At 45.4% G+C, this 13256-nt stretch overlaps 1 protein-coding gene across 1 annotated transcript; it reads left to right on the forward strand.

The window, feature by feature from the left end:
* Positions 1-5967: 5967 nt before the first annotated feature.
* Positions 5968-7407, forward strand: LOC148513820 (uncharacterized). The gene has a single exon (XM_088481255.1). The coding sequence runs from the start codon at positions 6019-6021 to the stop codon at positions 7405-7407; it is 1389 nt and encodes a 462-aa protein (XP_088337381.1). The 5' UTR covers positions 5968-6018.
* Positions 7408-13256: the final 5849 nt, after the last annotated feature.

Consider the following 13256-nt stretch of genomic DNA (forward strand, 5'->3'; position numbering starts at 1 on the left):
TGCCCCTTCCAGTAAATTAGATATTGGAGGCAATTTAAGTGATGCCGAGAATCAAGAATCTTTTGAACTTCAAATTCCACCTCCCAGAGAGTTTGTACTTGAGGAGTCTTGGGTGGAGTTTGTTGATATCGATTAAGAATCAGTGGTCAAAGTAAAGAAACATGGAAGTTGTTAGAGATTCTTAGCTGAGGAGGGAGTTCCAGCTTATAGACCACAGGATTGTTGACCCTTAAGATGCAATATGGTCCAATAAAGTGAGGGGCAAATTTCATACTAGGAACCTTCTGCCGAATATTCCTTGAGGAGAGCCACACTCTATCCCCAACTTTGAGAAGAGGGACAGCAAGACGTCTTTGATCAGCAATTTTTTTTTTAGCAGAGGTCTTCTTCAAAGAACAGTGAACATTCTTCCATAAGGTCGAGAATGAATTGACCACACTCATAACTGTATGAACTTCTATTGATGGTAACTCTTGGAACTTCGGCACCTGTGGATGTTTACCGTATACTATTAGAAATGGAGTGGAATCAGAAGAGGAATGATATCTAAAGTTGTGGGCAAATTCTGCCCAGAGCAATAAATTGATCCAATCATCTTGTGAAGAGGACACAAAGAGTATGATGAAAGTTTTCAACTCCTGGTTCACTCTCTCAGTCTGGCCATTGGTCTGAGGATGGTATGCAGATGAGAACTTTCATTTAATTCCACAGGATGCACATAGAGCCCTACAAAACTTTGACACAAATTGTATCCCATGATCAGAAACAATTTGCTTCGGCAAGCCATGGATTCAAAAGATCTCCTTTGCCAATTGAGGAGCAGACAGAAATCCAGTTAAAGCAATGAAGTGGGCCATTTTTGAAAATCCATCCACTACAACCAAATAGTATTGTTCCCCTTTAAAGGTGGTAACTCTGAAATGAAATCCATAGAAATATGGGTTCAAGGGGCTTCCAACACAGGTAGAGGTCGCAGAGGACCAACGGCTATATTCCAACTTGATTTGGGCACATTTGGCACAAGATATGATGAAGCTCCGAACATCTTCACTCATGGTGGGCCACCAGCAGGATCGTTGTAAGAATTTTAATGTCTTCAGGATACTTGAGTGCCCAGCAAAGAGTGAGGCATGGGCCCACATCAACAATCTCTCTAGAGGAACAACAAAAATTTTCCCAGGAGGAGATAAAACTTGAGTGGGGGCAAACACAAAAGGATCTACTATAGTTTGAATTGAAGATTGATCCTCTTCTTCAAGAGGTGACAAAAAAGATCTGGAAAGCGCATCAGCCTTTTTGTTTAAAATTCCCAGGCAGAACTGGAGCTTGAGCTTGTCTGGCATTCAGGTGATGGGCAGTCTGGAGGTATACCAGATTTTTGTGATCCATAATAATGGTAGATGGAAACTTCGCCCCTTTCAATAGGTGTCTCCATTCCTCCAGTGCTAAGCGCATGGCTAACAGCTCCTGATCTGCAATGGGATAGTTCCTTTCTGCTGGGGAAAACTTCAGCGAAAAGAACCCACAAGGGTGGCTCCTCCCATCTTCCAGAATAAAAGGCTTATCTAATTGTGGCTGAGACAATATCGGGGCTGAAGAAAAGGCTGTCTTAAGAGCTAGAAAAGCAGCTATTGCTGCAGATGACGATCACAATGGGTTCAAACCTTTCTTAGTGAGGTTTGTGATTGGTGAAACCACTGTAGAATTTTTTTTTATGAATCTCCTGTAATAATTGGAGAAACCCAAGAAACACTGAATGGCCTTCGATGATGTCTGAGGCCAATCTTGGATTACTTTTTCATTTCTCTGGATCCATTTGCAAAGAACTTCTGGAAATGATGTGCCCCAGAAATGGAATGGAGGACTGTTCAAATACACTCTTGGAAATCTTCCAGTAAAGACAAGACAAAACTTCCTTGACTTGGCGTTGATGGCTTTGTGGATCTTGGCAGACAACGTTGATGGCATTTCATCGTCTATGTCATAACTAGTGGCAGCATCTTCAGCACTAGGTGGAAGTGGTTCTTGATCTTTCCCTATTTTATTTTTATCGGACAAATTTTTGTCCTCCATTTATGTGATATTGATGCACTTGCAGCTAAGGCGCACACACACACAGAAAAATATATATAGTTTTTTTTTCCGGCACTTGATTTATGACACAGGCACACACTTGGCACAGCTACTTTGTTGATGCATGTGCGGCTACTGCGCATACAATTCACAAACACAGAAAAAAAGAAAAAAAATTTTTTGGAGTGCACTCTGGGGGTTACACCTCCCTTCAACAGACGAGCCAGCCGACCCTTGATTTATGACACAGGCACATGCTTGGCACTGCTACTTTGTTGATGCATGTGCAGCTACAGCGCACACAAACACAGAAAAAAAGAATTGTTTTTTTTGCACTTTGGGGGAGCACCCCTGATGGACAGATCACACCCTGGAGAACACTACAGCAGCCCTTTTGGACTAGAGCCTTTATGGGATACTGCATAACACAGACCAGCCAGCCCTTATGGACAACTGACTGCACAACACAACCCAGCCAGCCCGTATGGACAACAGCAGCACAACACAGCCCAGCCAGCCCGTATGGACAACAGCAGCACAACACAGCCCAGCCAGCCCTTATGGACAACAGCAGCAGAACACAGCCCAGCCAGCCCCTATGGACAACAGCAGCACAACACAGCCCAGCCAGCCCCTATGGACTTTGGAACAGACACAGCCCCTATGGACAACAGCAGCACAACACAGCCCAGCCAGCCCTAACTCCCACCCTCCCTCTTCACTGTCCACAACTGGAGTGAAAAATGGTGCCGGTGCGGGGACCTTTTACACAATCCAAAACCCGCGAGATCCGACAGCGGGATGATGACACTTTGCCTCGATTTCAGGTCCGAGTCAGGCGGGAAAACCCAAGCCGGACTCGGTTCCCGGCTCGGATTGGGTGTCTCAGGGGGTTTCGGATTTCATAAATCTGAACCCGCTCATCCCTAATATATACACAAGCATATAAATATATATATTCTCAGCATATCTCTCTTGAAGCTCCGATTCAAGGATCTTCTCATCTAACAAATCTAACTGGGATCCACTAGCTTATAATGCCACACCCAAGGGACACACATGTCGGGGTGCCCTGGTCAAAGCACTCACCCAACAACTAGACAGCCCAGGCTGGAGTTTTCAGGGGAGGTGGGTACCCACCAATAAAGGGGTCCCCCCCTCTGCAGGCTATCCACAGCACCCATGGGTGGAGGGTGAAGAGTTGATAGTTTTAAATAATATATTTAAAGTAATATTGGGTCCCAGGGGCACCGAGAGGGGGGGGGAGCAGGTACAGATTACCCGGGCCCGGGCTTCCTGAGGGGCCCGGCGGGGGCCCAGGTCCAGCGCCGCTCGCCGCTCCCCCCCTCACAGCAGCCCAGCACACAGCCCGGCCCTGCTGAGCAGCAGCCACGAGCAGTCTCCTATGCTTGTGCGGGGGAGCGATCACACTGATCTCGCCCCCCCTGGCTTTGCGCCGGGCTGAGGGGGCTCAGAGCGCATCCCCTCCCCAGCACGCAGCGCCACTATGTGGCGCTGCAAATCTTTTTTTTACTTGGTTAGGGGGCGTGGCCTCGCCTCCCATGATTGGACCATGCCCCCCTATTACCGGGGCCCGCCACGGCTCTTGGCGGGCCAGATGGGTCCCAGCAAGCCTTCCCTGCATGCCAGTACTTGGAGAAACAAAAGTACCAGCATGCGGGGCATTAAGGACGCGCTGGTGCCTTTTGTCCCCCTTTAAAACAAATATTAAAATAAAGACATGGCAGACATACAGAATGTTTGAATATTTTATTACACATGCACTCTCTCACTTACCTCCACTCACACTACATACTTATCTTGTCCCTGGTTCCAACTGGTCCCGTTGTCCAGTAGCATCCCAGATGACGATCAGTCCTCTTCTGCCATAGCATCCAAAAGAATGAACATAACAAACCAAGATTCCCAATCCAGATAGACATAGCAGCACTATATGTTCATGCCATACATACATCGGTGCTCCGCGAAAGTGACAGGACCCATGTGTATTCCTGCACTTTGGAGCCCGACTAGCCAATCAGCAGCCACAACCATGTGAAAAGACTGTTGATTAGCTGTAAGTGACTTTGTATAGTTTTGTCACTCCCAGTTGTTTTATTTATGCTAATAAGATGCACATATTGAGCAAGAAAGATGCTTGGCGTGTTGCCTATACATACATAACCCAATGAAATAAAAACATGTATCACTCTATGAAGATATAAATTGTGCTCTAAAGAGAAGTATTTTAGAATGTGAAAAGGAAAAAGTTGTCATTAGTTGGTGGCCCAACAGAGGGAATAAGCAGTCAATTGAGATTAAGGGCAGTATTCAATTAGAGGCTAAATCGGACGTTTTCACCATCGTTTGCGAATCAGCCATCCGATCAGCCGATATTTCGGCTGCAATCAGCCAATTTGCAGATGATTTGTGGACGTTTTCACCATCGTTTGCGAATCAGCCATCCGATCGGCCAATTTGCAGATGATTTGTGGACGATTTCACCAACGGTGGGGAAAAACGGCCATTTTTCACCTAAGAGCTGAAGAAAACTTTTCTCCAGCCTCGGGCAGGCGAAAAAATAGCAAATTCCCTATTTTTGGGTAAGAATGTGGGGATTTCTTACAGAACCCTTTGGACAGCCCCCCTAAAGATACTTTAGCAGAAAACAAAATTGTAAGTTGCGTACTTTGGCGAAAAACTGCAGCTGAAATTTCTGTCAATTTATTTATTTTTTTCATGAGAAATGCATTTAACATATTGGGTCTGGTATTTCGGAGGGCCATACAGATGCACCAAGTGTTTTAAACATCGTACGTGTCTGGCACAGGTGGTTTTTTAAAACTGCTATAAAAACGCCTGCACCAGCCACGTACGATGTTTAAAATACTTGGCGCATCTTTATGTCCCTCCAAAATACCAGACCCAATACGTTAAATGCATTTCTCATGAAAAAAATAAATAAATTGACAGAAATTTCAGCTGCAGTTTTTCGCCAAAGTACGCAATTTACAAATTTATTTTTTGCTAAAGTATCATTATTGGGGCTTTCCAAAGGGTTCTGTAATTTTTACACAAAAATACGGATTTTGCACATTTTCCCTCTTTTTTTAAAATGGAGAAAAGTCTTCTCCATTTTTGCATGAAAAATTAGCGCTAATATCGCCGGAAAATCGGCAATATTATTGTTGGTGCGATAGTATTGCTGCTAATTGAATACGACCCTACAGTATAAAGAGGATAGATCACAATCTTGCAAAGGTCTCACAAAACACCTACAAGGAAATGGTGAAGGCATCAGTGACATGCGGTGAGATCGATGGCTGGGGAGGCACACTGGTATAAAAACACAGTTTTAATATAAAAACTCTGGAGCATGACAGGGAGTATGATAGGGGAGGGAGTATGCCTCCCCTGCCTTCCCTGACCGCACATCTCTGCAAGGCATACTTACCTACTCTCTCAGAGCCATTTTTTCCAGGTAGTCCCCTCCAACTCCGCAAGAGTGGATGGATCTCCAGCATCCCGCCAACTTCCTAGTGAAGTGAGCAGGATGGGGAGATAATTGCCAAAAAATTGCTGATCCATAGGGAGGGGACATTGCTAAAATGACACAAATCAGGCCTAATGACATAGTGAGCATCCCCCCAATCCCCTAAGTAGTCAGCTGTGTCTCCTCTCCGGGCTTCTCCAGGAGGGGAGAATTTAGATGTTGGAAACTGTGCTACAAAGTAAAGACATGAAAAAGCATTATGGAGAAAAGATGATGAAATATCCAAATTTGTGTAAAAAAACAAGAATGAATTATGTCTCAGTATTTTTGGAAGTTTATTTTGAATCTCTAACTTGCAGTAAATTCTTTAAATATACTAAATTTAATACTTCTACATTGTATTTGTAGGAAACCACTTTAAAAGTAGTTTGGGAACCACATGGAATGACAGGATGAAAGATGCTTTGGTCAGCATTACAGCTAAGATCCCACCCAAAGAAGGTATACCAGTTGGACAAATGATTAGTCAGCTTTTGAAGGTTTTCTGGCCATCTACTGGAGTAGATATCTGGCATCTCATAAAAAAACAAGTGGCAGATTTGCTAGATGTGAAGACCCTTGAATCGGAGCTTCAAGAGAGAAATGCTGAGATTATTAATCTGCAAAAGACGATGGTGAAGTACGAAAAAGCTCAGATTAGAGGAAAAGGTTCATTAATGTCATCTATGATCCATGCAAGCAATGAGCTATTCATCAAGCTCTCACTATCTAAAAACTCTGTGCAACTAATCCCTCTGTTGGTCACACATAGTAGTCAACACTTACTGATTTTAAAGGAAAGGCTTCTTCATGGAAAGGAAATGTACAATGAGGACAACTCTAAGGTCTGGAGAAAAGATCTTATGGATCACATTTCTGCATATAAAGATCACATAAATACAATTTACTCAAAATGGGTAACCTGGAGAAAGTCAAAAATCACTCTAGAATTAGGAGTACATAAACCAGTCACTACTGTCTCACCACTTTTTAGATATTTGCCATACGGGAATGTCCATGATCAAATTACTGGAAAAACCGTAAAGTATGAGTATTCTGCTCTGATGGGCCCTAATAACGAGAGCTTTTTTAGAGAAATATGTGAGGCTGTAAAGAAAAACATGTTTGATATTCAAAATGGAGCACTCCTACAGATCTTGGTACCAACCTTTTACCTGGATAACTTCATCCCCGGGAAGGAAGATAATCCCTCGGTCATACCTTCATCCATATCCATAGCATCATTTGGTCCCATCTCACCAAGTGTTCATACTATACGGAGTGAAAGATATAGCTTACATAAACCAGGTAATGATAACTCAGGGAATGGTGAAGTTACCAGCATCAATGTTCGAGAATGGAACATGATAGATGGCTTCCAGGTGAATTACAACACCCATAAAGGGTCATTTGTGGGAAACAGTGAGGGCGGCTTGCTCCATGAAGTCCAGTTAAATAACAGACGTGCCAAATCGCTAAGATTTTGTTGTAATAACTGTAATATGGTAGAAGTGACCATAGGATTCTCCAATGGGGAATCTACTGGGCGTCTTGGAAATCATGGTGGGTGGATGGTGGACTGTGCTGACACAGGAGGTATAGACACATATGGACTGTACAACGTCCGTTTGTCAGGAGGCGGTTGTGCCTCTGGCCTGTATCAGATTGAGTTAGAATACAAAGCCTATCCTACCAAACCTTCTCAAATCGACTCACGTAATTTACACGTTGTGGACTTTGGGAAACTAAAATACAGTTCAGTAACAGAAGAGGGGAATATCCACTGCTGCTGTGGAAAATAAATGTATCGTCAGTGGTATCTTCAATCAATTGGAACTTCACAAGCATGAGAATAAAAGTTGTGCCTTGCATCAGCTAGATTTTTCCATAAGACCATATAAATAAAAACATAATGTCACAGTGTCCTGATTATAATAAAAAGAATGGATTGAAGAAATTATTCTCTGTTTTATTTTGTTTCATTGCTTAACAAAATAAATTAGGTAAGAATTTGCTTCTTTGATTTTGGAAAGGTTTGCAATCATTGTTCAGCTTATTCACTGAGTTTCTATTTGGAATAATCTAAAATGTTTTTACCATAGAGTACTGTTTTGTATATTGTGTTAATGTAATACCCTGCTATGCAAGGTATAAATGCACAACAGTGTGCAGAAAATTCCCACCAGCCTCTGCTGCTGCTCAGGTGGTCAGGAGCAGGTCACATGACCAGGGTCATGCAGGTGTCAGTTGGAAGGGAGCGGCAGTTGGCAGTGGCAGTTCCTGAGGTAGCTGTAACAGAGGAGTGCGCTGTGCCACTGTTACCTGAGGTGGACAATTACTCTCAGCGGACAGCCGGGAAGCAATGGAGAGACTGAGGAATGGGACCTCATGCATTGCGGTGTCCTTAAAAGTAACCTCTCGATCTTCCGGCAGAGACAAGCCGGAGGAGGCATAAGGATTGGCTGGAAAAGGTGCGGCTGTGGCGGAGCCCCAGAGTCCCCAATCAAAAGCCGGAGCTAGGCATAGCTGGTCTAACCGGGAGCAGGATGGAAGTAGTGATTATCTCTGCAGTGAAAGAGGAGAAAGGGGAATCAGAGACAGCCCCTTTGGTAAGAGACTCCATCACACTCACCCTTCAACCGCCTATTGACAGTTATCTGCAGGCAGCCAAATTAAACAGCTCCACCACCCTCTGCACCCTTTAGTCACTCCTCTCCTTCCATAGCTCAGTGAGCCATACTACCTGGAGATAGCATCTGAAAGCAGAAATGGTAATATAAGCAGCCAGTCTGCATCACATCAGTAATTTCTCAAATGAAGTTGCACAGGCAATTAAAAGTGTTCACAGAGAGAGGTCCAGCTTCAGGGATCCTGGAAAGGCTGGAACTGGTGATAAGTAACACTGGGCCTGATTCAGACCCGGTCACGAGCACTGTGCGCTCGCAACCGGGTCGATGGCGGGCCAGTGCACATGTGCACGACGGAGCCGGCTTTGTCGTGTGCATGCGCAAGATCCGGAGAGCGACAGGCACTCCGTCACTCCGGGTCTCGCAACAAAGGGGGCGTGCTGTCGATGTTGAGTGACAGCACGCCCCCTTTGGTGGGGGGCCGGGGGAGGGGCGGCCCTACTGACATCACGAGTGATGTCAGTGGGAGAGATTTCGGCTCTGTTAGAGCCAAAATTTCTCTGGGGCTTGCGGCAATGAGACCCTACCACAAGGGTCTCATCGCAAGCCCGATGGTCGCGATGGTCTTGACCATCGCGACCAGCTTCCTGGCCGCTCGCTATAGCTGTGGGAGTTCAACCACAGCTATGCGAGCGGCCAGGAGGCCGTTCTAAAAAAAAAAAAAGACCGGCCCTGATTCAGAGCGAGCACTCTGCCAGAGCGTCCGGCTCTGAATCAGGGTCACTATTCTGCTGCACTATTCTGAGAGACTACAGAGGCTGGTTACATGATTTAATCACCCTAGAGGAGTTTAGCCAAATATCCTGTCAGACTACTGAACACTGCTAGAGTTTGTTGCAATTGTCACAGAAGAGAGTGCAGACCTCTTGTCATAACTAACTTTGGCTCCTTTAGTTACGCAACTGTGACAAAAGTATCCATTGAAAGTTCCTAAAATTGCTACTAAAACCCTTCTGTTAATAACAACATAGTAAATGATAATATCAGCAATAATTTTCAATCATTGGGCCTGATTCAGAGCCGTTCGCTATTTGCGGTCGTTCGTTCAAAAACAAGGGGTGGCTATTCAAATGATCCGTTCGCAAATTGCAGTCTGTTCACACCTCTAAGTCTGAACGAGCGAGCAAAACATACGCTCGTTTATTTGTTAAAAACGCCCCCTGGCCGCTCGCACCATACGTCATGTCCGCTATTTATTAGATTAATCGAGTACATCGACCAGCGTATGAACTGCTCGCTATTCTTGTGGTTGGTTTTAGCTACCACAATCTTGCGAGCAGTTCTGGCTATAAAATAACCCAGTGACGTGGTCAATGACGCTGCTGTATTAATTATGCACACCCTTAAAACGCCCATTTTGACCTTTAAGCACGCCTGCGTTCGGATCTCCACTCCCCATTTTCAAGCACCTTCCCCTGTTACCACCCACATACGCCTCATTCTGTCACTCAAAATAGCAGGCATTCGCTATATTGCGAGCACATGAATTTCGGCCGCACTGACTGGTTCGCGCATGCGTATAACGATCCGTACGCATGCGCAGATGTGCGAACATCGCTCGGAACGAGCGTACTGCCGCTAGCGAGTGGCTCTGAATGAGGGCCATAGTCCATTATTGCAGCTAGACTCAAGTACAGTTTTACCAGGAACACTTAAATAGGGAATTGCAGCTAATGACAATCCAGAGTCAATGTGATCACCACTGCAATAACAGTTAATTAATCCGGGCAACACACTGTGCACCAACGGGGAAGATAGCCCTATACTATAATAGACTAATACTTTCTGGCCAGAAAGATTGGGTTATAATTTAATTTCAATAGACCATTAATTAGTATCTGTTCACTTAATGCTGTAATACTTCTGTATTAATTACTCTTGTAGAGGATAATTGATGTGACATGTTGATTATACTAACCTTGCTTAGCCCACAGGTCCCATGGAAGTTTGACTATGAGAGTGTTGCTGCGTTCCTGTAAAATTATTGCAGTCACTTGTAAAGCAATGATAGTGCACATACATATTGTTATTCCAAAGTGTGATTTACTCTTACTAGTTTTACAACCCTCATCAAATAGATAAGTATTCAGAACTATTCAAATTATTGCCTTACTCCTTTCCTCTCTGTAGTATCCCCTAGCACGGAACTTAATAGTTTTCCACCTCACTCTCAACTATTTGGTAGGGGTGTCACATTAACACACTGATTTATTCACTTTTGTGAATCATTTTACAGTAGCTTAATCATTCATATAGAGAGTCCTCTCTCTGTGTCCATTTGTCATCTCACAATGGGCCTGATTTATTTATTATTATTACCAGTTATTTATATAGTGCACACATATTCCGCAGTGCTTTACCGAGAATAGTTGGCCATTCACACCAGTCCCTGCCCCAGTTGAGCTTACAGTCTATATTCCCTTATCACATGCATACACACTAGGGTTCATTTTCGTTGGGAGTCAATTAACCTATCAGTATATGTTTGGAGTGTGGGAGGAAACCGGAGTACCCAGAGGAAAACCATGCAAGCACAGGGAGAATATACAAGCTCCGCACAGTTAGGGCCGAGGTGGGAATTGAACCCACGACCTCAGTGCTGTGAGGCAGTAATGCTAACCATTACACCATCTGTGCAGTGACGATTCCCTTCAGCTGTGTAATACCGTCAAAATAAAATGCAGATGCAGCAAGAGGTGTCTGTATGAAATAGACACCGCCTGAATGCATCTGCGATCCCAGTCCAGCATCCATAGTCACTTATTCGGATCACCATTGCTGCCCTTGGCCAGTCTAAGTAAGTCTAAGCTTAAGCTTACTCAGTCTGGCTGTTGGAAACCCTCTGCCAGTTCCAATGCACACCCTGGGCTTGGCACTCCTACAAAATGGGGGTGACCCACCTTTGTTTTGTAGAATAGTCCTGGTTGCCACCACCTCTCTGCCCCCCACTGTGACACTGTGGTATGTGAATAATACTGCGGCTAAGAGGGGATTGTGAGCGATCATGAATGCCTGCGCAGACCCAGAATCAGGTCCCCCAAGAGGGGGAAAGCAGTTACTCTTTTACCCAGATTTGGGCCTGTTGGAGGGGCCTGGGTCCTGCAGTACTGCCCCTCGCCCACATAACAGAATGTAGCAGGGAGAGAGAAGATACTGCCGCTGCAGCAGCCTCTCTCCCTAGCCTAGCACACGCTATGGAGAGAGGCTGCTGCAGCAGTAATCAGTACTCTCTCTCCCTCTGATGTGCAGGGGGAGAGTGATCACACTTGTACCCACCCACCCCCCCTAGATCTGACACAGGCGCCCCCTTGTGAGCCATGTGTGCCTGTGAAGCATGTTATATTTTTTTGAGGATTTGTAAGGAGGGGCATGGCCACATCTCCACGAGTTGGCCACACCCCCTCCCATTACCATGTCCCAGCGGCCCTGCCCAGAACCATTATATTTGTAAGTAAACCATTGTGTTTGCATGCATATCTAAATCAGGCCCAATGTAACTAACACCCCACCAGAACCCTACAATTGTATCATGCCCTTGATTAAAACTTTTCTAATATTTTTGTTTTTTTCATTGTAGAAATTATATGCATAAGAGCTATGTAGTAATTTAGCTGATTTTTAATCAGCTTTCAGATTGTTTTGTCAGTATAGTGATGATCCCAGTAAACATTTAATAACTTATGGACCATTAAATTTAACAAATGTACTAATATTTTTATTTTATAATGTACTGTAACCATCATACCTTCAGAAAGTGGTAATGTCATCACTTAACAGCACATAGAGGACCTGATGCAGAGATCATCACTACTCAGGACCGGATTAAGGGGGTGGCGACAGGGGCGGTCATCCCGGGGCCCCCACACACAGAGGGGACCCCACCACTAGAGCATGGCACGCCGACAGTGATAGAACAATTTCCCCTGCTAGCATGGCGGATGTGGTGGCAGAGCCAATATGACAAGCCCCACCCCCATATGACCCGCGAATCACGGGATTTCAGTGTGAGGGGCGGAGCCTAATGATGGGAACTGCAGCTGTATAAAATGTATGTGTATGTGTACTGTGTTTATGTGTATAAATGTGTGTGTATGTGTATATATGAGTGTGTTTTTGTATAAATGTGTGTGTTTATGTATATATATGTGTATGTATGTGTATAAATGTGTGTGTTTATGTATATATATGTGTATGTATGTGTATATATGTGTGTTTGTGTATATGTATATATGTATGTATTAGAGATGAGTGGTTCGGATTCTGTGGAATCCGAACCGCTCCGAACATTGGGGATCCGAGTCCACCCGAACCCTGTTCGGGTGTTCACCGCCTGACTCGGATCCCCGTTCGGGGCCGAACGGCGGCCGCCTGATGTCGGATTCTCACTAGAGAATCCGACATCAGGTCTCTTCGCGTGTAGGGCAGAGCGCAGTGATAGCGCTCTGCCCTACACAGACACACAGCCGCCAGCGGCAGCTGTGTGTTTGTTACAGCAGCCAATGAGAGTCACACAGACTCTCATTGGCTGCTGCACGTAGGGAGCCGGCTGGAGCTCACACATGAGCTCCGTCTTCCGGCTCCCTCCTCAGCGTGTGACAGAGCGGACGGCGCGGGAGCGGGGATACAGGTAAGTTTTATTTTTTAAATTTTTTTACTTGTCAAAGGTCCGGGGGCGCTACTGGGGGGGGGGGGGTCTGCACTACTGGGGGGGGGGTCTGCACTACTGGGGGGGTCTGCTACTGGGGGGGCTATACTACTGGGGGGGCCATACTACAGAGGGGCCTGCTACTGGGGGGGCTATACTACTGGGGGGGACTGCACTACTGGGGGGGGGTCTGCTACTGGGGGGGCTATACTACTGGGGGGGGTCTGCTACTGGGGGAGGCAATACTACTGGGGGGCCATACTACAGAGGGGCCTGCTACTGGGGGGGGCTATACTACAGGGGGGGGTCTGCTACTGGG

This window comes from Taudactylus pleione, unplaced genomic scaffold (assembly GCF_031769625.1).
Source record: "Taudactylus pleione unplaced genomic scaffold, aTauple2 ptg000268l, whole genome shotgun sequence".
Lineage (NCBI taxonomy): Eukaryota > Metazoa > Chordata > Amphibia > Anura > Myobatrachidae > Taudactylus > Taudactylus pleione.